General features: G+C 40.5%; 2 protein-coding genes across 10 annotated transcripts in view; one reads left to right on the plus strand and one right to left on the minus strand.

The window, feature by feature from the left end:
* Positions 1-4,719, plus strand: part of sgk2a (serum/glucocorticoid regulated kinase 2a) — a 13,048-nt gene extending 8,329 nt beyond the window's left edge. For all 7 annotated transcript variants that reach the window (XM_083520983.1, XM_083520984.1, XM_083520988.1 and 4 more), the window contains exons 6-13: positions 68-199; positions 374-486; positions 581-617; positions 905-991; positions 1,081-1,176; positions 1,272-1,427; positions 3,828-3,917; positions 4,047-4,719. In XM_083520983.1, coding sequence (XP_083377109.1) covers positions 68-199; positions 374-486; positions 581-617; positions 905-991; positions 1,081-1,176; positions 1,272-1,427; positions 3,828-3,917; positions 4,047-4,208 — 873 coding nt within the window. In that variant the 3' untranslated portion in view covers positions 4,209-4,719. The remainder of the gene's footprint in view (positions 1-67; positions 200-373; positions 487-580; positions 618-904; positions 992-1,080; positions 1,177-1,271; positions 1,428-3,827; positions 3,918-4,046) is intronic.
* A 4,000-nt stretch (positions 4,720-8,719) lies between these two features.
* LOC310714846 (nuclear receptor coactivator 3-like) overlaps positions 8,720-23,883 on the minus strand; it is a 38,404-nt gene continuing 23,240 nt past the window's right edge. For 2 of the 3 annotated variants that reach the window (XM_083520820.1, XM_083520821.1), the window contains exons 5-22: positions 22,890-22,990; positions 22,624-22,798; positions 22,114-22,290; positions 21,804-21,890; positions 21,449-21,589; positions 20,974-21,121; positions 20,103-20,617; positions 18,938-20,013; positions 18,746-18,857; positions 18,452-18,664; positions 18,160-18,262; positions 15,800-15,971; positions 15,322-15,657; positions 15,141-15,239; positions 14,846-15,056; positions 14,480-14,663; positions 11,437-11,566; positions 8,720-10,789 (exon numbers count right to left, since the gene is read on the minus strand). In XM_083520820.1, the coding sequence (XP_083376946.1) occupies positions 10,778-10,789; positions 11,437-11,566; positions 14,480-14,663; positions 14,846-15,056; positions 15,141-15,239; positions 15,322-15,657; positions 15,800-15,971; positions 18,160-18,262; positions 18,452-18,664; positions 18,746-18,857; positions 18,938-20,013; positions 20,103-20,617; positions 20,974-21,121; positions 21,449-21,589; positions 21,804-21,890; positions 22,114-22,290; positions 22,624-22,798; positions 22,890-22,990 (3,992 nt within the window). In that variant the 3' untranslated portion in view covers positions 8,720-10,777. Of the gene's footprint in view, positions 10,790-11,436; positions 11,567-14,479; positions 14,664-14,845; positions 15,057-15,140; positions 15,240-15,321; positions 15,658-15,799; positions 15,972-18,159; positions 18,263-18,451; positions 18,665-18,745; positions 18,858-18,937; positions 20,014-20,102; positions 20,618-20,973; positions 21,122-21,448; positions 21,590-21,803; positions 21,891-22,072; positions 22,291-22,623; positions 22,799-22,889; positions 22,991-23,883 lie in introns of all 3 variants that reach the window. The other variant, XM_083520822.1, reaches the window with a different exon arrangement.

The raw sequence follows: 23,883 nt of genomic DNA on the forward strand, positions 1-23,883 counted from the left end.
ACAAATGAAGGCTGTGCTTCATGAAAGTCTTTACAATGGGATCTAAAATGTTGTTTTTATCTTCCAGCAAAAGAATATAATGGCAGAAAGAAACGTTCTGCTGAAGAGCCTGAAACACCCCTTCCTGGTCGGCCTTCATTACTCGTTTCAGACCTCGGAGAAGCTTTATTTCGTCCTCGACTACGTTAACGGCGGAGAGGTAGATCCCGAACGCTGAATTACCACTTTACACACGTGTCCTTATCGTAGAAGGTGTTTCATAAACAAAGTTCAAACACAGATAATGCGGTTTATTATCCAGACAAATCCACGTCCTAATAAACGAAACCCCGCCTGTTAAACGTTTGTCTTTTTTTTCTCTCCTTTTCTCCAGCTGTTCTTCCACCTTCAGAGAGAACGCTGTTTTTCAGAACCACGTGCACGTTTCTACGCTGCGGAAGTAGCGAGCGCCATCGGATACCTGCATTCCCTCAACATCATTTACAGGTCAGAGACTCAGACGTCTACTGGCTTTTATTCGATTTTTTATAAATTATTCAAATTCATTATTTAGCTGAAAATTAATTTGATTGCTTTTAAGGGACCTGAAACCAGAAAACATCCTGCTGGACGCACAGGTACGGAAACTCAAATGTGTTACATGATCATACACTCGTTTACGTGCTTTAATCTGATACGTTATTATATGAGCTACATGCATATTACATTATTTTTAATTATATATCACATAATATGCAAATCAGCTCATCAACTACCTGCTTTTATTTGTCTTTTTCAAAATATTGAAAATTCTGTTGATATTTTTTATATAAATAAAAAAAACATGACTATAATGTTTTGTCTGACATTTTATTGTTTAAATTGATATAAAGAAATAAATTTAATAAGTAAATCATTTCTTTAGGGTCATGTGGTGCTGACTGATTTTGGTCTATGTAAAGAAGGTCTAGAACCAGAAGCCACCACAACTACGTTTTGTGGAACCCCAGAGGTGAGGAGAACGTTGGGAAAGAGGGAAAAATTCAGATTTTGTTTTTTTTTCTTTTGTAATTATCGTAAAATTTCCTCATTTCTTTTCAGTATCTTGCTCCAGAAGTTCTTCGGAAGGAGCCTTACGACCGCACGGTGGACTGGTGGTGCCTCGGTGCCGTGCTGTTCGAGATGCTCTTCAGCCTTGTAAGTCCTTCTGCTTTAAAAAAATGTATAAAAATCTTCCAGTATTCAGAAGAGAAGTTTTGAAATGCGACTATAACCATCTGTGTCACTTCCAGCCCCCGTTCTACCGCCGTGATGTAGCGGAGATGTACGACGCCATCTTGCACAAGCCCCTGCAGATACCTCCTGGGAAATCAGATGCGGTGTGCCACCTGCTGGATGGACTTCTGCAAAAAGATCAGCACCGGCGGTTAGGGGTCATCGCTGACTTTGTGAGTAAACACTAATCCTGAATGGTTCTGAAATAACAGCAATGATTTCTCTAAAGGATCAGAATTAATCCTGCTTTCACAAGAATCTCACACTGTATCCAGAACAACACTCTTCCCCCAACTCTGGAAAGAGCCGGTCTGGATCCAAGTTTTCATTAAAACCTGCAGCCACACAGGATCTTTAAGTCTGATTACTCCTACTAGTCCTAACTGGTACCAGATGCTCTGTAGATTAGATTCATTATCATCATACGAAGGCGTTTTATTGAAACATTTACAATAAATATATAAATCTACGATTACGAGATGAAAACCGTAGCAATACAAGAATAATGTAAAGAATCAAATACAGAAAAAAATGTAAGAATAAAGTAAAATAACGAGAATAAAGTCGATATGCCACAACATGGTGAAGTCAGAGACGTCCATCAACTCCTTCAGGGTTAAATTCTTTAAACATCATCCTCATAATGTCTTGAGAAACATCATCACCTCTTCCAATAAGACGCAGATGTAACCAGCGAAATCCTTCAGACTGCACAGAAGAGGTGATTCCTCAAAGTCTCTGATTTTTACTTCGGAATCAAATAAAAACAGAGCCCCTTCATTCTTCATTCACTAATGATAACATTCACTAATGATAACATTCACTAGTTATAACATTCACTAATTAAACATTCACTAATTATAACATTCACTAATTAAACATTCACTAATTATAACATTCACTAATTAAACATTCACTAATTAAACATTCACTAATTATAACATTCACTAATTATAACATTCACTAATTATAACATTCACTAATTATAACATTTACTAATTATAACATTTACTAATTATAACATTCACTAATTATAACATTCACTAATTATAACATTCACTTATTATAACATTCACTAATTAAACATTCACTAATTATAACATTCACTAATTATAACTCACTAATTATAACATTCACTAATTATAACATTCACTTATTATAACATTCACTTATTATAACATTCACTAATTAAACATTCACTAATTAAACATTCACTAATTAAACATTCACTAATTATAACATTCACTAATTATAACATTTACTAATTATAACATTCACTAATTATAACATTCACTAATTATAACATTTACTTATTATAACATTCACTAATTAAACATTCACTAATTAAACATTTACTAATTATAACATTCACTAATTATAACATTCACTAATTAAACATTCACTAATTAAACATTCACTAATTATAACATTCACTAATTAAACATTCACTAATTAAACATTCACTAATTATAACATTCACTAATTATAACATTTACTAATTATAACATTCACTAATTATAACATTTACTAATTATAACATTCACTAATTATAACATTTACTTATTATAACATTCACTAATTAAACATTTACTAATTATAACATTCACTAATTATAACATTCACTAATTATAACATTCACTAATTATAACATTCACTAATTATAACATTCACTAATTATAACATTTACTAATTATAACATTCACTAATTATAACATTCACTAATTATAACATTTACTTATTATAACATTCACTAATTAAACATTTACTAATTATAACATTCACTAATTATAACATTTACTAATTATAACATTCACTAATTATAACTCACAAATTATAACATTCACTAATTATAACATTCACTAATTATAACTCACTAATTATAACATTCACTAATTATAACATTCACTAATTATAACATTCACTAATTATAACATTCACTAATTATAACTCACAAATTATAACATTCACTAATTAACATTCACTAATTATAACATTCACTAATTATAAATAATTTACTAATTAAAACAAATTTACTAATTATAACTATTTAACTAATTATCAATATTTTATTAATTAACTAATTTACTAATTAGAACTCATGTACCAGGTATTTCGATAATTAGTTAGTTATAATTAGTAAAATCCTCCACATCCATTTGATGTTAAACAGCTGAACATTTCTTGCAATTCTGATAATATTTATTCTCGCATTGCGGCAGTTTAATTCTTGTAATCGTTTATTCATTTTATTAAACGTGTCACTAAAACAGTCGTATGATCAGTAAAGCAGATGAAATCAAAACTGCAGGCGATCAGCAGGTAATTTGACCTCGTTGGAGATTCAGAAGTGAAATAATGGAGACACTGGATCTCAGTTTTATTTACTTTCTAACGAAGAAGACGTTTTGCTTAACACAACTTAAAATCTTTGATTTATTTTGATCTTCGTATATATTTATTTTAATAAGACGTGTTTCCTCTTTATAGCAAATTTTATTTATTAATTAATTTTGCAGCCGTGCTGCTCGTTAGTCCTGGTGATTAAAGTGACCTTCACTGTTTTGGTTTTTCAGCTGGAGATTAAAAATCACATTTTCTTCAGCCCGATAAATTGGGATGATCTTTACCACAAGCGTCTCCTTCCTCCGTACAACCCGAACGTGGTACGTAACGTTTATATTTATGAAGATGGTCACAAACACAGCGTTTATTTTTCTTTCCAAATAAAAATCCACTCCTGATTTCATGCTGTAGCTGTTTCAGCACATGATGTAGTTTCTTCATTTCTCCAGAGAGGCCCAGCTGACCTCCAGAACATCGATCCAGAGTTCACCAGAGAGATGGTGCCCAACTCTGTGGGCCGAACTCCAGAGCTGGGCACCAGTCTGGCCACCAGCAGCTCCAACGCCTTCAGTGGTTTCTCCTATGTCTCCAGTGAGAACAGCTTCCTCTGAGGGATGACCAGACGCAAGATTTTATCTCCTTCTGTTCTGCTGAGCAGATGGAAAATTCCACTCGGAAAACACAGCGACTCGTTCTTCTACCATCAGATGAGCCCAATGACCTGGAAGAAACGTTTTCTTTCTTCTCTTTGCACTGACTGCAGTTTCTTCACTGCTTTTGGTTGAAACTCAGAGCACACATTTAAAAACACCTGCACTGAACACCGAAATGTTTCCGATGTTTCAGAAATGTTCTACGTTAAGAAGTCTAGTAGATCTTTTATCGTGTAAGTGTTTTAGATACGTCCTAATGTTCCTGCTTGAAGATCACACACTGTGAAGCCCTCCAGCACTGAGAACTTCGTGCTCGCAGGAGAAACACGCCACATTATTATACTGTAATCAGGGAAATATTAATCTGGTATTGGTTTTGTTGATGTTTTATGATTGGTGAAGATAATTTCTAGAAGGTTGTACTGATGATTATGTAGCAGTATTAAACCGTGCCGTTGGTAAACAAACACCTGCTGGTCTCAATGTTTCCTTTCTTCATAATTACGTAGAGAATCGTTTCCTGCTACTGGGGTTATTGAGGAGCTTCAACTGAGGAGGAATTCTTCTTAAACCAGTCACTGAACCTGAAGAGCTTCACCTGGTGCTTGTACCTGTACACCTGATCCACCACAACTGTTCCATGTCTCCTTTCTCAGGACCTGTAACATCTCACCACATCTGTTCTAATTCTGCAAGAAAAACAACAACCAGAAACACAAACAATGACTCCCCCATTTTAAATAAATGAATAAATAATTAACAAGACACCAAAAAACGCATGACATCAGTAGCTCCACTCTTCTGGGAAGATGTTCCTCTAGATTTTTTGTGGAAATTCATTTAACTACAAGGGTGTGAGTAAAGTCAGGTACTGTTGTAGGTGAGAAGGTGAGGAGGTTCCTGGGGTGCATTCAGCGTTCACAATCATCTTCAAGAAGGTTGGAGCTCTACAGCAGAAGATCTTCCCCATTTGCCAACCCATGGAATGCAGATCTTCATGGAGCTGGATCAGGTTTTGGGTCTCCTAGTTCAAGTGAAGGGAAAATATCATTCTCCTGCAGCCAAAGACAATACAATCCTGTACAATTGTGGGCCTCCAACAACAGTTTGGAGAAGAACCACATATGGGTGGAAAAGTCAGATGTCCTTTACACTTCTATAGCTCAGGTTTCTGGGAAAAATATGTAAGGTGAAGATAGAATATAGAAGATAGAAGAAGAAGTAGAGACAGAGCGAGTAAAGCTGGTGAGAAAGTGTAAAGTTGATCCTGATGTTCCACAGCTGTAGATATAAACCTGTGAAATGTGCAGGATTTTCTTTTTTTTTTGCAGTCAGGTTTCATTACTGGTATTTGGAGTTCAGATGTTTCTGTGTTCAGCCTCTGGATCTTCTCTAATTGTATCTATGAGCAAATAAAATTACACTCTTTATGCGTTTAACACACAATAACATCATTTCAGTTCAGACTCTAAAAGACTGAGGTTGTTTCCTAATCCGTCCACTTTGGGAATGTGTTTCAGACACTTGTGTAAGTAGTGGAAAAGTTCTCACACTGCTGGTGTTGCGTCACACAGGGTACCAGCAAAATCTTTAATGTGTGAAGGGGAACCGAGTCAGAAATCATCAGGGCATGAGCCAAACACCAGCAGAGAGAAACGCCAGCTACGGCCGAGGGAACGTTTTTACACTGCCAGAGACTTTATATTCATTAACTCTACAGTTATCCATGTTTATTACATACTGTACATATATTTACATATTTAAATACATATTTAAATCAATTTGCACAGAAAGAAAAGAAAGAACAAAGAACGTGAGTAAGTAAATAAAAATAAGAAAGTTCAGAGCAAGTGGGTTAAATGGTTACGGCTCTGGGTTAAAGATCAGAAGGTCATGGGTTAAAGATCTAGTATTGCCAATCTGCCACTTGTGGGCCCTTGAGCAAGGCCCTCAACCCCCCGTGCTCCAGGGACACTGTACCATGGCTGAACTTTGTGCTCTGACTCCCAGCTTCCAAACATCTCTGAGATTATGCAAAGAAAAGAATTTCACTGTAATGTACGTGTTTACAGTAAAACAGTGCTTAAAACAGTGATCATCCGTCTCCATACCACCCTGTCCTCCACATCTGCCTCTTTCACACCAACTACCTGCATGTCTTCTCTCACCACATCCATAAACCTCCTCCTTGTTCTTCCTCTTTTTTCTCCTACCTGGTGGCTCCATCCTCAGCATTCTCCTACCGATATACCCCATGTCCCTCCTCTGCACATGTCCAAACCATCTCAATCTCACCTCCCTCACCTTGTCACCAAAACGTCCAACATTCGCTGTCCCTCTAATAAACTCATTTCTAATCCTGTCCATCGTCATCACTCCCAATGAACATCTCAACATCTTCAGCTCTGCTACCTCCAGCTCCACCTCCTGTCTTTTACTCAATGCCACTGTCTCTAATCCATACAACATCTCAGGTCTCACCACAGTCCTATAAACTTTCCCTTTCACTCTCATAGATACTCTTCTATCACAAATCACTCCTGCTATCACTCTTCTCCACCCACTCCACCCTGCCTGCACTCTTTTCTTCACTTCTCTAACACACTCTCTATTACTTTGCACTGTTGACCCCAGGTACCTGAACTCCTCCACCTTCTCCACCTCTTCTCCCTGCAACCACACCCCTCCACTGCCCTCCCTCTTATTCACACACATGTACTCTGTCTTACTCCTACTGACTTTCATTCCCCTTCTCTCCAGCGTGTACCTCCACCTCTCCAGGATCTTCTCAACCTGCTCACTACTCTCACCACAAATCACAATATCATCCGCAAACATCATAGTCCAGGGAGACTCCTGTCTGACCTCGTCCGTCAACCTGTCCATCACCACTGAAAACAGGAAAGGGCTCAGGGCCGATCCTTGATGCAGTCCAACCTTCACCTTGAACCAGTCTGTCGTACCTACTGCACACTTCACTGCTATCACACTGTCCTCATACATGTCCTGCACCACCCTCACATACTTCTCTGACACACCTGACCTCCTCATACAATACCACAACTCCTCTCTCGGCACCCTGTCGTACGCTTTCTCTAAATCCACAAATACACAATGCAGCTCCTTCTGTCCTTCTCTATACTTCTCCATCAACATTCTCAAAGCAAATAAGGCATCTGTGGTGCTCTTCCTCGGCATGAAACCATACTGCTGCTCACAGATGGTTACCTCTTCTCTCAGCCTGGCTTCCACTACTCTTTCCCATAACTTCATGGTGTGACTGATCAACTTTATTCCCCTGTAGTTACTGCAGGTCTGCACATCTCCCTTATGCTTAAAGATCGGTACCAGCACACTCCTTCTCCATTCCTCAGGCATCCTCTCACCTTCCAAAATCTTGTTAAAAACTCCACTGCCATCTCTTCTAAACATCTCCACGCTTCTACCGGTATGTCATCTGATCCAACCGACTTTCCACTCTTCATCCTCTTAATCGCTGCTCTCACTTCCTCCTTACTAATCCTATCTACATCCTGCTTCACATCTCCACACCATCCAACCTTCTCTCTCTCTGATTTTCCTCATTCATCAGCTGCTCAAAATACTCCCTCCATCTTCTCAACACACTCTCCTCACTAGTCAACACATTTCCATCTCCATCCTTTATTGCTCTAACTTGCAACACATACTTCACAGCTCGGTTCCTCTGCCTGGACAATCGCTACAAATCCTTTTCTCCTTCCTTAGTGATGGAAAAACAGCATAACATGTTTTGGATGCGAAACAGGTGATGATTGTTTCCTCACTGTGGGTGAGTGTTGATCATGGGGAGACATTCCACCAGGACATCGCAGGCATGGAGAAAAGAAACCACGGTTCATGCTTGCTGATAAGAGCTGGAATCTCTCCAGAGATGATCCTACTGCAGTTCACCAGAGACGAACCAAAGAGCACCATTTAGATACAAATAAAAGTTATGAACTCTGATCCAACACCACTTTCTAATGAGTTTTATTGATGCTATTTTTAAATGAAGCTCAATTTCGGAAACTGGAGCCAATGAACACTCAGGACTTCATTTTCCTTCATTAGTTTCCAAATTCTGCTCAAATTGAGCTACTTTCATTTTTAGGGCTTTCTCCTTGCAGACGGTGATATTTGTGATGGCAGAGTTCTGTAAGGAGATGATCAGAAGATTAACAGAAGGAGTCTTTAGTGTCGGCGCTTTGAAACAATCAGGGGTGAAGATGTACGTTTTTCTCACGAAAATCTTTTGAATTTCTCTCCAACATAAAACCACAATATTTAAAAAATAAATAAACAATATTTTAAAAAATGTATAAAAAGCATGACATCACTGGTAAAGAGAAATAACTGAAAGTCTGAAGTCAGTGGTTTTGATCCTACAACATAAAATAAAGGTTTATCTTCAAGTTTCCAAAGAAGGAGTCAGAAATCACAAAAGCGTAAACGTTTAAATAGAAATTTGTATTTACATCAATATTAACATCAAGAAAGCTGGTAAATGAACTAATTTACATCCTGACCCGGAGAACAGACGTGTAGGACCTCCTCCTCGTCACGTTTTTAAAAATCCTTCACTTTCCGTTGCGAAACAGAGATTGCACAGAAATATTTTAACATTAAGTCTACTTTTTTTTTTCTCTTTTTCTTTTTTAAACAACCAGAAACAAGTTCTGCAGGGGCTCTGATTTCTGATGATCTGAAAAACTCATTTACAAACTAAAACTCCAAATCTGAGATTCCTGGAGCAGAGCTTTAAAATGAATCTAATATTAACAGACTTTTACATCCTCATCCGAACATTTAGAGCATGAAGTCGATGTCTAACGGAAACAAAATGTATATAATGTTAATCAAATCTGTAGGTAAAAACCACATGGCTACATCAGAAACATCAAACAATCAGATCTTTGGAAAAAATTTTAAATATAAATGAACGAAAATGACAAGAAAAAAAGCGTAAATGACGAATCGGTCTGTATACAAGTAAAAATAATTTACACTAAATATTTGAAAACGTAAGAAATATAAGAAGATCTAGATATATATTTTTGAAAAAAATCGAAATGTGATAAACCGGTATAAATCTTGACATCATAAACCATTCCTTGAAATTTGCTACGAGATTTTAAGTGAAAATTATTTATATTTATACGTTTTTAAGAGAACAGGAAGAGATTTTTAAACGTTGATGTTTCTTGTATTATGAAAGTAATAATAATTACAAAAAAAACACGGATACAAATAATTGACATGAAATAAAAATACAGTCAACATAAAAATCTAGAATCAAAGATCAACGAATTCAAATGTTACGCTGAAAACTGGTATAAATTACATCAAAGAAGAAAAAAAATTGCTACATTTAAAAAATAAAATAAAAACATGGTCAGCTACGAATTTCGCCAAAATGAACATGAAACGATTTGATTTATTTGATATTTTTGTGATTATCGTCCTGTGAATTTCCAACATAAAATCAATGCATTTATCATAAAGTTTTTCGTCTCACTGAAACATTTACACTTCAAATTGAACCTGAAACGCAGGAAGCTGATGATTTTTCAGGAACGAGTTCATGGATAAAATATATTCTAGACAAAAAGTGCTTGCTTTCAAATTATTAAAAAAAGTTGCTTTTTGCTATGGGGGGTAAAAAAAAAAAAATAATAAAAATAAAAAAGACCACACCCTCGTGCTGCCGCGAGTTGAAGTACGTGAACACGCTGCCCTCGAACTCCTGCCGTGATTCTGTTGTGCAAAAGTGGTGTGAAAGCAGATTTACGTACACGTGCACCGTATTTACAAACCAGAGGAGAAAAAAAAACACGCAGAAGTGAACGTGAGCTTGAACGCCATTTCTGACGCCGCAGGAGCTTCACGGCGAGAACTTCAGCGGAACGAGGTTTATTGCTTGGACCTGCGGTGAGCAGATAGTCTGTGCTCACTGTTCTCATGTTCCTCAAATCTGACGGAGAACGCAGTGAAGGTCCGTGTTCGTGTTTCTCCGGTAAGGCAAAAAAAAAACAAAAAAAACGATCCCGAATGGGAAATAAACATTGCGACGCTCCGGACAGCGTGAAAAACAGCGCTAAAGTGCAACCACAGCTTCATCTTCATCATCATCATCCCTTCAACAGGACAGAAGGTGGTCTTACATCCAAGATGGTCAACACGACAAGATATACATTCGCAAAAATATCAGTGTGTGTGTGTGTGTGTGTGTTGGTCATCTTTCTGTTCCTCTAAACAGCTCATTTGTTCGGTTTTGATCTTTTGATGATAGAAAACGCATGAAGAAATGTTCAAGGACAAAGACAGATACAGAGGATGTAGACAAACCTGGTGTGTGTGTGTGTGTGTGTGTGTGTGTGTGTGTGTGTGTGTGTGTGTGTGTGTGTATTTACACTGTGTTACAATTAGTTGTACACGTCACATCTGACCATTCAGGTGTGTATAACATTTGTATTTGCTTCACAGTGTCGCCATGGTGACAGCCGTCTTCATAAATATTTCTGAAATAAAATGACAAGAAATTCATCATCTATTACTGAGAAAACTAGAATTACTGTTTTAATAAATAAACAATTTAGAGATCATGTTTCACGAAACACGGCTCAGAATGTTTTATATATACTTTTTATTTATTTTATTTATCAATTAATTCTTTTTTGGTATTTAACATTTAATCTTTTATCATGAATCTATTTATTTTAATTTTTATATAATATTTAGTCTTAATTGTTTTTCCTGGGCTGTAAAAAATAAGAATTTAATTAAAAAAATAATATGTAACAATAAATAATTCATAAAAATGAAAGCGACAAACTTTAGTAATTATAAAATAATCAAGATATTGACTGATGAAATTATATTGAAAGTAAAAAAAAAAGAAAAAAAAAAAGAAATAAAGCTCAGAAAAAAAACAGATCAAATGTTTAATACAAATGACAATTAATTAATTTATTGAAAATTAAATTAAATAAATGCACATAACACGTCCACAAGTAAAGAATTTAAATAATATATTTACAGTATATATATAAATAAATAAATAAAAAAAAACAACATACTGTATGATTAAAAGCATAATTTATAACACACACACACACACACACACACACACACACACACACACACGACAGCAGGTGACACCACTCACCTGGTCCGGACCCATCTGCATCCTACCCATCATGCCCATGTTCATCTGTCCCATGTGACCTGCGTTCATCATCATGGTGCCGTACGGAGCAGCGGAGCCCTGCTGAGTAAACGCCTGCTGTGGGTACGAACTACACACAAACACACAAACACATTAACTACACAAACACACATCACTTTAACTACACAAACACACATCACTTTAACTACACAAACACACATCACTTTAACTACACAAACACACATCACTTTAACTACACAAACACACTTCACTTTAACTACACAAACACACATCACTTTAACTACACAAACACACATCACTTTAACTACACAAACACACATCACTTTAACTACACAAACACACATCACTTTAACTACACAAACACACTTCACTTTAACTACACAAACACACTTCACTTTAACTACACAAACACTTTAACTACACAAACACACATCACTTTAACTACACAAACACACCACTTTAACTACACAAACACTTTAACTACACAAACACACATCACTTTAACTACACAAACACACATCACTTTAACTACACAAACACACTTCACTTTAACTACACAAACACTTTAACTACACAAACACATCATTTTAACTACACAAACACACTTCACTTTAACTACACAAACACACATCACTTTAATTACACAAACACACATCACTTTAACTACACAAACACACATCACTTTAACTACACAAACACACATCACTTTAATTACACAAACACACTTCACTTTAATTACACAAACACACATCACTTTAACTACACAAACACACATCACTTTAACTACACAAACACACATCACTTTAATTACACAAACACACTTCACTTTAATTACACAAACACACATCACTTTAACTACACAAACACACATCACTTTAACTACACAAACACACATCACTTTAATTACACAAACACTTTAACTACACAAACACACATCACTTTAACTACACAAACACACATCACTTTAACTACACAAACACACATCACTTTAATTACACAAACACACATCACTTTAATTACACAAACACTTTAACTACACAAACACACATCACTTTAACTACACAAACACTTTAACTACACAAATACACAAACACACATCACTTTAACTACACAAACACACATCACTTTAACTACACAAACACTTTAACTACACAAACACACATCACTTTAACTACACAAACACTTTAACTACACAAACACACATCACTTTAACTACACAAACACTTTAACTACACAAACACACATCACTAACTACACAAACACACATCACTTTAACTACACAAACACACAAACCGAGAAAAACATTGAACCTACGCTGATCTGCTTACTGTGTATTTGCTTTTCTCTGAACAGTCAGTCACATGACGCATGTTTATGTTTATGTTCAGATCATCAGCATGACTAATGTGATCTCTGGGATTTTAACTGTATCGTGATTTTTGATTGTTATTGGACTTTTACTGATTTCCAATTAAATGGACAGAAAACTCCATATAAAATACTACTGAACTCAAGCACAAAAATAAAAAATAAAGGAAATAAGTATAATAATTATATGAATAAATATTAAGGAAAATAACAGACACATTCGAAGTGAAACAAAAAGTAATAATCCAAATAAATACAGTATTTCAGCAACTACTTTAGTTTCTTCTGAAGAGGCAAAACTATAGGGATAAAACTGATCTATTTTAGAGTGTCAGTGTGCAGTTTGTGTATCAGTACTGATTTACTGTCCTCTAAAATAACACACACATTATCGTCTAAATAACTGTAGCTAAAGTAAGTACACCCTCAGTGATAACAGCTGTATGTGTTGTAAACATGCAAATCCACATGTTCTATTCATCATGTTCATGTTCTTGTATTAAAGCAGATAAAATTCGGCACTTTGAGTCGATTCTCTCACACTGACCACTGGATGTTCTTCACGCACCTCATGGTAAAGAGTCTCTGAGGATTTGAGAATTAAAATCGTTGATCTCCACTAAGATGCCGAGGCTGTAAGAAGATCAGTATCACCCTGAAACTGAGTTACAGTACAGTGGTCAGGATCATACAGAGGTTCTTCAAGTTGGGTTCCACTCGGAACAGACCTCACAAGGGTCCATCAGAGAAGTCGAGTCCTCGTGCTGTGTGTCAGGTGCAGAAGCTGCTTCAAAAAACCAACGCATGAGTGCTGCAGCAGCAGAAGATCCACTTGTCAGTGCTCAAAACATACGCCACACACCGCAACGTCGGTTTGCAGGCCGTCGTCCCAGAAGGAGCCTCTTCTGAAGCTGCTCATGAGAACAGTTTGCTGAAGACGACCTGATCAAGAGCATGAATTATGGAACCATGTCCTGTGGTCTGATGAGACAAAAACTTGTTTGGCTCAGATGGTGTCCAGCATGTGTGGTGACACCCTGGTGAGGAGAACCAAGAAAATTGTGTCTTGCCTACAGTCATGCATGGTGGTGGTATCATCATGGTCTGGAGCTGCGGTTTATTGAGGGAAACATGGATCCAACACGTACTGTGAGATTCTGAAGCAGAACAATTATGCTCCTCCTTTAGAAACTGAGCCGAACAGCAGTTTTTCAACCCTAACCCTAACCCTAACCCTAACCCTAACCCCAAACACACCAACATGACAACTGCCCTGCCGAAGCTGAAGGTGTGACGAAAGTATGTCTCCAGACCTGAACATTATTGAACATGTGAGGATCCTCAAGCAGAAGGTGGAGAAGCTCCATGTGTGTAACATCCAGCAGCTCTGTGATGTCATCAGGAGGCGTAAAAGAGGATCCCAGCAACAACCTGTGCAGCTCTGATCTGAGCTTAAATCAGTATGGATTTTTGCCAATAGTCCCATTAATCAACTATCTGAGTTAATAGATCAGCAAAACCGATATATCGTTCGACCTACAGTTATTACCAGATGTGCAGGTTGGAGTTTTTCACCGAACGATGTACGAGGTGACACACGTGTGATGTTTAAGGACTAGAGATTATAAGGAATGTGATGTTGAAGATGTTTCACCTGTTGCGTGTCATTCCTCCCTGAGGCCAGCCCTTCATGTCGGGACTCTGGTACATGGGGCCGCCCTGGGGGTGCTGTTGCATCATGGGATTCTGCGGATGCCCCATGCGGCCTGGCATCATGGCGCTGGGTGGGCTTGGACCTCCGACGGGGGCAAAAGACGGGTCACCCTGCTGACCCATTCCTGCAGAGGGGGAGAAAGCTTTATGTTTAAAATCTCTCTCTATATACAAATCTATATACACCCAAATCGTTTGATCTTTTAAACCCAGCTCATAAAAGAGCAGTTTTGTGAAACTTCAAAGAAACATCTGGTGCTCTTCTGTATTAACTTATTACTAAACCCTGCCCGCATCCGTTCCTCACCATAGTTTCCTCCGTAGCTGAACTGCTGCCCTCCCGGCTGGCCCATCCCCGGCCCCCCCATGCCCTCCATTACCGTGGGGGCTGTGACATTGGGGGGAGGACTGAAACCTCCACCTGCTGCCTGCTGCTGCATCAACATCATCATCCTGTGCCTCCTCATCTGCATCTCTCGGTTACGCTGAGCAATCATCTGAGCGTTCAGGAAACCCGGCTAACATGGAGAGACAAAGACCAGGGTCTGAGGATCCTGAAGGATTTAGAAGTAGTTAGAGTGGACAGATCTTGGTGTGTGTACCTGCCCTCCCATTCCTGGCTGCATGCCTGGCCTCATGCCTCCACCTCCACCAGGGTTCTCCATCTTCATCCCCATCCCCTGCCGAGCCTGGCTCATAAACTGAGGACAGACGGTCAGTTTCAGGGCTTTACAGTAATGCAAGGTGTGTGTGTGTGTGTGTGTGTGTGTGTGTGTGTGTTACCTGCTGTCCTTGTAGCCTTTGCTGCAGCTGCATGCGTGTAGGTTTGGTTGCGCTCATCATCCTGGGTCTCATCATGGCGGCGCGAGGATGCCCCATGCCCCCCATGGGCCCCATGCCGCCCATCCCGGGGTAGTTACCTTGCTGCCCCATCTGGTTGAGCATGGGGCTGTAGGGTGTAGAAGGAGGAGCACCCTGCATGGGATTGGCACCGTAACCGGCAGGCATGGGCATGGATGTGGGTCCAGGGTAACCCTGGGGGTACATGGGCTTCTGCTCCATCACTATGGACGGGTCCTGGGTGGGGAATGGGTCGGACTGCAGATCTCCACCCTGACCCTACAGCAGAAACACAAGGAGAACACAAAGGGCCTTGATGGTTAATAATGTGGAATTCTGGATCGTGATTGGCCAGAAGGTGTTGGTTGATGTTCCATAACAGAAGCAAGGATAGTTTCTGGACAGAAGCATGAACACACACCTGGCTGATGATGTCAGGGATTCCCAGGGCACGGTCGATCTCCTCCAGAGCCAGAACGTCAGTGTTGTTGAGCAGAGAGTCGAGCTGATCTAACAGAGCTCTCTCATCACTCTGACCCTCAGAGGTCGAGGGAGGAACCAACAACTCGTCCAGGGCGTTCCCAAACTGACGCCTACACACACACACACACACACACAAAATAACAGTGTAAATTCCATGCATGCAGAATATTTATTTTATTCAAATCAGGTTACTGCCAAATATTAATGATATAAAATATTAACTTCTAACTTATTAACATAAGAATAGAGCTGTGAGATACTAAATTAAAAAAATAACCGTGTCCATGGTTTGAGAGATAATTTGAAGGAGTTTTGCTCTTATATATATATATATAAAACAATAAATCCTTGCTATAAGAGATATATTGGAAGAAGACGTATCTCCTCTGAGTGGTGTTTATAGATTTTGTTTTTACTGTGTGTGTTTAACGTGAAAAAACGTGTCCACATTAGGTACAATATAAATCACTCAGCAGTAGGGGGTGTGTGATATTAACAAAAAAATAAAAATCTTCATATATTTTTGAGGATTTTATAACGATAATTAGACGATTTTTTGCTGAGTGTGTTCTTTGTGTTGGTACCTTAAGGACCATGGACAGCTGCCTCGTAAATGTCTGACACAGATCAATCTTTTCCAGTACGTTTAAATAGAGTTTTACCTTTTATGGGCATTTTGTACCTTTATAAAGCCATTTTTCTCCCTAAAACTCTGCATCATCTTTTAAATCTTACATTTAATCAGTCCATTAGAATAATAGATATTTTGGCTGTTACCAAGCAAAACAATATCAACAAAATTCATCTTGCAATACAGAGGAAACCGAAGCCGCATCTGTAGTGGCATTTAGACGTACTTACACACTGTTTAGTGCAAATAATTCAACCTGTAGTTACAAATGCATAAATAATGTTTTCAGATGGGATCAGAGATTTATATCCCCATTCACCAGACCAAAAAACTGCCAGAATGCACAGATCCGGCAATTAAAACTGTCCGTGTGGAAACACAGCAACATTTTCGTTTGGTGTCCTGATGATTTACGTGATTTAAAACACCATAATTACTTTAAAACATTTACGAGAATATTTAGTCATCATGTTGAGATTGGTTTCACTTATAATAAACATACATTTGCATAAAGCATCAATATTTATCCAAAGAGTATTAAACACTTAAACCTTTTAATTTAAGGTACATTTAGAACAGATTATTGTGTGATTGAATATTTTAATTGACTGATAGCCCTAATATATAAATATATAAAACCCAGTCATCAGTGTTACACAGGTCAGGAGACTCTCAGTGTCTCAAGTCCGGATAAATGTGGATGTTTGTGTTATGAAGGACGTCCAGTGTAAAAAATGGCGCCAAATCAAACATGCGGATCAGGAATCAGAATTTCATAGCGGATCGGTTAAACCCGGGTTACCAACAACCACCACAGGTATCATTAACAACAGGGTACAGGTGTAAATTGGTCTACTGTTGGCTGAAGGAGGAGAAGGAGAGGAGGAGTGGAGGAGAAGGAGAGGAAAAGTGGAGGAGAAGGAGAGGAGGAAGATATCTACAGAGACAGCAGGGAAAGAAGAAGTGGAGGAGAGTGGAGGAGGAGGAGTGGAGAAGAAGGAGAGGAGGAAGACGTCTACAGAGACAGCGTGGAGGTTCAGGTTGGTACTTTAAATGTTGGTACTATGACGGGTAAAGGGAGAGAGATAGCTGATATGATGGAGAGCAGAAAGGTAGAGATGTGTGTTCAGGAGACCAAGTGTGGAAGGGCAGATGGTGGTAGACTGAAAGAAGAATAAAATGGTGGAAACTGAAGGAGGAAGACTGTAGTGTGAGGCTCAGGGAAGAGGTCAGACAGGAGCTCGGTGGTGGTGAAGAGGTGCTGGATGATTGTGGAACTACTGCAGATGTGATCAGGGAGACAGATAGAAAGTGGTGTAACATCTGGAAATAGAAAGGAAGACAAAGAGACGTGATGGTGGAATGGGGAAGTGCAGCAGAGCAGAAGGAGATGGTTGGAGAAACAGAATTGGGATCAACAGAGTGATGAGAAAAGTAGGCAGGAGAACAAGGAGATGCAGCAGCAGGTGAAGAGGGATGTGGTGAAAGCCAAGGAAAAGGCATACGAGGAGCTGTAGGAGAAGTTGGACACTAAGGAAGGAGAAAATGATCCGATCCATATCTTAAAGAACCTAATGAGATCCGAACCGTGAGTTTTGTGATCTGTTGCACCAGTAATAAATATAAATTGTATTTTTGTGATCATTGTGTACAGAAGGATAAATGACCTGTTGTCCATCCCCATCATGTTCTCTGTCCAGGATGGTGACTGACTGTCTGGACACGTCTGCTGGCTGAACGGCCCCATGGTCATGCTCATATCACCAGGGCCTGTAGAGCACAGCACACAGCACACACACGCACACACGCACACACGCACGCACGCACACACGCACGCACGCACGCACGCACACACACACACACACACACACACACACACACACACACACACACACACACAGATTTCATGTCTGAATGCATAAATAATTGGACGAGGAATTATATTATATCCCTTCATACCCATATCCATGAGTTGTTGCTGCAGCATGGACCTGGAACCAGGAACACTGTTGGACCTGTTCACCATGGATCCTCCCATCATACCCTTGGAGCTGTAGGTGTCGACAGAAGGACGCATCATGGAGGGGCTCCCGGTGGACCGCGGCATTCCCCAGTCTCCGGACGAACCCATGGGCGAGCGCTCCGGCATTCCCATTCCTCTGCTCAATAAACCTGAAGGAAATTGAAATGTGCACCAATGTTCATGAATCGTTAAGATTCACTAATAGGATAAAAGCAGATCCCAGAATTTACCATCATCAGAGAATGAATGAGGTTTGTTTCCTCCATCAGGAACTGCTCCTGCCTCTCCCTGCTCTGGGAACTCTGCTCCAGAGCCCCTCAGACCTCCGAGGATGGTGTCCAGCTACACGAAGAGAAAACACAAAGCTTTATTAGGAATAATATCTTTATACAAGATATTTATCGTATCGTTCAGAAGTTCACCTCGTCAGGAGGCTCGGACTTGATTTTGCCCTCAGTGTTCTCCTGCGTTCCTCTGCTGAGTGGAGCACCGTTGTTTCCCACAGTAATGCCTTTTCCTTCCAGATCTTCAGGCTTTGGTTTGATGTCGCTGGTCTCCTTCGAATTAGAGTCATCCTTGTTATTGAGGAGGTAGTGGAGCAGGGCATTGGTTTTCTTCTCCTTAGGACTGTGTTGCTCCTGCTTGGGTTCCGACGTTCCCGAGGCTCCTCCTGGTCCTGCATTGGTGCCTCCGGGTTCTCCTCCAGTGCCCGCCGCGTCCTGGCCCAGCATGGCCTTACCTGTCGCCTCGGCCGTGATTTTTGCAACTTCGTCGGGTGTGTTTCCGTTCTGGAGCAGCTTGTGCAGGATCTTGTGCTTTTTCTGGAGCGACGCTGTGTAGTGAGAAGAACTCAGAGCTTCAGACGGTGTACCTCCTGCTGTTCCCAGAACCTGGCTCTGATTGGTGGATGAAGAGACGCCGGTGGAAGACGGACTCGTCACGCACCCCGGTTCTTTGCCCTCCATAGTAGCTCCTGTTGGAGGTCCATTTCCAACCCCGAGTCCCAGCTCCTCGGTGGGAGAGGTGAGGAGCTGGAGCAACTTTTTGTGCCCCTTACCATCTGGAATCTTCCGTGGAGGTTCTGATGGAGCATTTCCGACTTCACTGGTTGCTTCCACAGATTCTTTGCCGCATCCACCAGGAGCCTGGCTGTCTGGTCGATCTGCACTGCTGCTCTCTGCAAGGTGTGTGTGACTGTGATGATGGTGGTGCAAAGGGTGATGCTGATCTCCAGGTCCATGACTGTAGGCTCCTGCTGGGCTTTTGGATTCTCCGTGTCCTGGTTTGCAGGGTTGAGCAGAGGAGGACGAGGCGTGGACACTTGGAGAGCCGTCAGGTTTGTGTGTTGTAGAAGGGGACGTCAGAGTGGATTGCAGAGACACACCTACACCCTCACTTATGGCCTGAAGAGCATTGAGAGAACTGCTAGAATACGTGGTTCCACCACCACCACCTCCACCTGCCCCAACACTGCCCAGACCCATGGGAGAATGCATGCCTGTAAACAAGACGTTGTAGCTGAAACTTCAATATAAACGTTAGAAACATCAGCAGTCTGGTTTTGACAGCTATGTTATGTTCAGTTACCTCCTGGAGAGAACTGGTTGGACACCATTTTCGGACTTCCCCTGTTGCGTGGAGACATGAGAAGACCCTGCTGAGGTCCGTTTAGGCCCGGACTGCCTTGAGACGGGCTGTTCATGCCTCCGAGGCCGTAGCCTCCTGATGCCTGAAAGAGAGGCTGCTGATGCTGATGCTGCATTCCAGCCCCAGGGTGATTCATCGAACTCATCTGAGCCATAGGATTCATTTGATTCATTTGGCTCATTGGATTCATTTGACCCATTTGATTCATCTGCATCATTCGATTGCCCATTCCGCCCCCGTACATGGCCCCGCCGCCTCCCATGTGCCCTATATGCCCCATGTCCTTCATCCCATAACCCCGATTCATACCCATCCCCCCCATCCCTCCCATCCCCATGCCTCCACTAGGACCCATGTTCATTTGGCTGTTGGGGTTAGTGCCCCCCATGCCCTGCTGCCTCATGCCACCCTGCATCATGCCACCATTTGGGTTGCTGCGACAGATGTTGGGCTCCCTGAGGAAACAAAGCGAGGAATTCCTGTAAATGTCCAGAAGTACTGAATCATTAAAATGTACTAAATTAAATAAATATGAATATTAATTATATTTATAACTTTAATTATATCATTAATAATTATGAATGATAATTAAATAGTGAAGAGTCGGCAGGTGTGTTAAAACGAACAGCACGTTGTTCCAGTGATCCGCCTCTAGAGGACGCTCTTTAAATGGCAGTCAACCTTCTCAGCCACAGAATGGATTTTTGCTGACAGTTCCAGCAATCAATTATCAGTGCAGATTAATCGGCTGACCTCTAGTGGATACAGGTGTGTGTGTGTGTGTGTGTGTGTGTGTGTAGAACTGAGGCACCTCTGTAACAGGTGAGTAGATATGAAGCCCTGCGGCTCGTTGGTCATTGGGTTGCGGTACAGCTTGCTTTTGGTTTGCGCTGTGACCGGAGTTCCGTCTGATAACGAGAATCTGTACACTGGGGTCTCTGCATGACCATGAAGAAAGGCTGAGAAGAAGGAGAAAAAAAACGAGTAAATACATAAAGATTAACCCGAAAACAGAACAACACTTTTAAGTTTCTGTGAAATGCCTTGAAATGTGAAGTATTATTTTTATGTGTTGACTCTAAAACAGGAAGTCAGGATTGTGAAACGTACGTGACCGTGAGTTTAAAGGCCGTTAAGTTCCAGATTCAAGAACGCGTTTCAATAGACAAAAAAAATCTCCTGATTCTGAAGAGACTCCTAATTTTTGAACAAAACTGTTCCATCGTACACTGGAAGAGGCCACGTGCCGGGTTTCTAGAACCTGTTTTTCAGGGCACCGTACTGACCTTCATGATAATGGCGTTTATTGGACCAGGGCTGTCCGTCACTATGCTGTAAAAACATCTGGATACAGCGCCTGAGCAGATCCTCCCAACCCGGACGCATGGAGGTACGTAGGGAATTCTGGTCTATCTGAATCAGCTTACCTGTTTAAACACACACACACACACACACACACACACACACACACACACACCTCATTATTAATACATAACAGACTTATTTATTCATATAAATCACCATATATTCAAATTACATCAAATGCAAATAAAGTTCATGATGACTCAAATGATTCAAATGACTCAAATGATTCAAATGCACAATGATTTGAAATGTAAATATTTCAGTAAATGTTCTGACCCGATGGATCGTGTCTGGTGTTGAAGCTCTCCGTTCTCTCCAACGTGGTTACACGCCGTGCCACGCAGATCATACACGACTGCAGGTCTGAAAACACACACACACACAAACACACACACACACACACACACACCATGATAAATATTGTATGTTACAGTATAATTGTAGATGAGTGCAGTTAACGATGTAACTCTAACAGCACGCCCCTAAATGCTTTATTCCTCTTATAGCTGTGTAATGTTCTGGAACTGGATGGAAAGGGTCAGTACCTGTTCTCGCAGGTGTTCTAGCAGCTATAAACACTCCGTACCTTCTCCCTCCTCCATCATGGCTTTGGGCTGCGTGAGGGCGAAACATTGCATGGTCTCGTAGCGAGGCGTCCCGGGGTTTTCCTCGACCGGACCCGAACTGAACTTCACCAGCATGCGGCAGTTAAAAGTGTGGCTCTTCTGCCGAGGAGCTTCTCCTCCCCACGCCATGCTGTTCACTGAGAAACCAGAGAGAACGAGGAGAGATGGATCAGAAAGGTTCATCAAGTCATTTCTAAAACGTGTATGAACAAGACGGAGAGAGGAACAGAGGGACAGAAAGAAAGACAGACAGGGTAAGAAGAAGAAGACGGAAGGTTGAATAGAGAGACAGAAACAACAACGAATGGAGGTAAAACTGTCTGTCCATCATTTTGTCCATCCATCTGTACACATTTTTTAAGCTGGACAATTCCCATATTAGACATGAAAAAAAGGATGGACACACTGTGTGTGTGTGTGTGTGTGTGTGTGTGTGTGTGTGTGTGTGTGTGTGTGTGTGCGTCTCTAACTGTTATTCCTGGGCAGGTTCTTGTGAAAGTCATCTCGGTCGTCGTCGTGCAGGATGTTGTAGACACTGGTGTTGATCAGCTCCTCCTGCGTGTACTGCAGGTACTGAGTGACGTTATCAGACACGAACACGATGCTCCCTTCTCTGTTCACCACAAACAGGAAGCCGTCCAGCGCCTGAGGAACCGCGAGGAACTCAGTCTGACTGTACGCTCACAATACGCTCAAGGATTTAGCGTGCATTTTGCTGAGAGGAAGTTTGTCTCACCTGGAGTAACAGAGGTCCGAGGTGGTCCTTATCGATGACCCCCTGACCTGTGGAGGACACGTCGGCCTTCTGGACATCGTCATCGTTTGACGAGGCTTTTCCTGTTCCAACACACACACACACAAACACACACACACCTGGTTATAGTGTATATAAAAGCTGCAGTGCCTGATCTGTTCACTGTTTAGTTGCCTTTTTTTCCCCCTCGTTTTGCCTTATATGGAGTTTTGTAGGCGTGGCTAAAGGTGACATAAAACACACAGTCGAGCTCCAGAGGGCATGTCATGGGTGGAGCTAAAGTTTTTACGTAACTATTGTCTGCATCATCGCTAGAAATAAAACAGGTACCAAAACTTTAACTGGCTAACAATCAGATCCCGAGGTACATATCCGATCCCACTTTTTGGAGACATTCTTCTCGAAGGAGTTCTGTGCAGCACTGTGACGACTTCCATCCCAGAATGAAGCACGGTGGTGGGTGCCCTGGTTGCTGTATGCAGCAGAAATGCCCATATAAGGAATTCCACCCATCATGATGTAATAAAGAGCCTTAGAATGCATGAAATAAGTTTATAGATGAATGTACATCCAATTCCACACAAATACAGGTAGTTATGATGTTATGATGGAGATGCGCTCTGATGACCCCACTGTAACTTGAAAATATGGTAAATTGAGACATGGCCTATCGTTCACAGGAGTCTTAAAGAATAGTGATCAGTATGGGGTAGTGTAATGTCATTTATTATTCATTTAAAACTTTACATCGTTTAGCAAAACAGAGCAATTTACACTGCCGTAATATCTAAACTTGACAGTATATATAAAATAAATACGCGCTTTAACACAGACAACTGAACTCTGATGTCTGCTGGTGGGAGTAAGGCATCTCACAAGGCAGGAGATGTGAACATCCTGGCATCGTCCCAACCTATCGTGCAAAAATCAATATGCCACAATTTTGTAGTTTCGCCATCGTAAGATCGAAAAATCG

Source organism: Silurus aristotelis (genome assembly GCF_946808225.1).
Source record: "Silurus aristotelis genome assembly, chromosome: 19".
Taxonomy (NCBI): Eukaryota; Metazoa; Chordata; class Actinopteri; order Siluriformes; family Siluridae; genus Silurus; species Silurus aristotelis.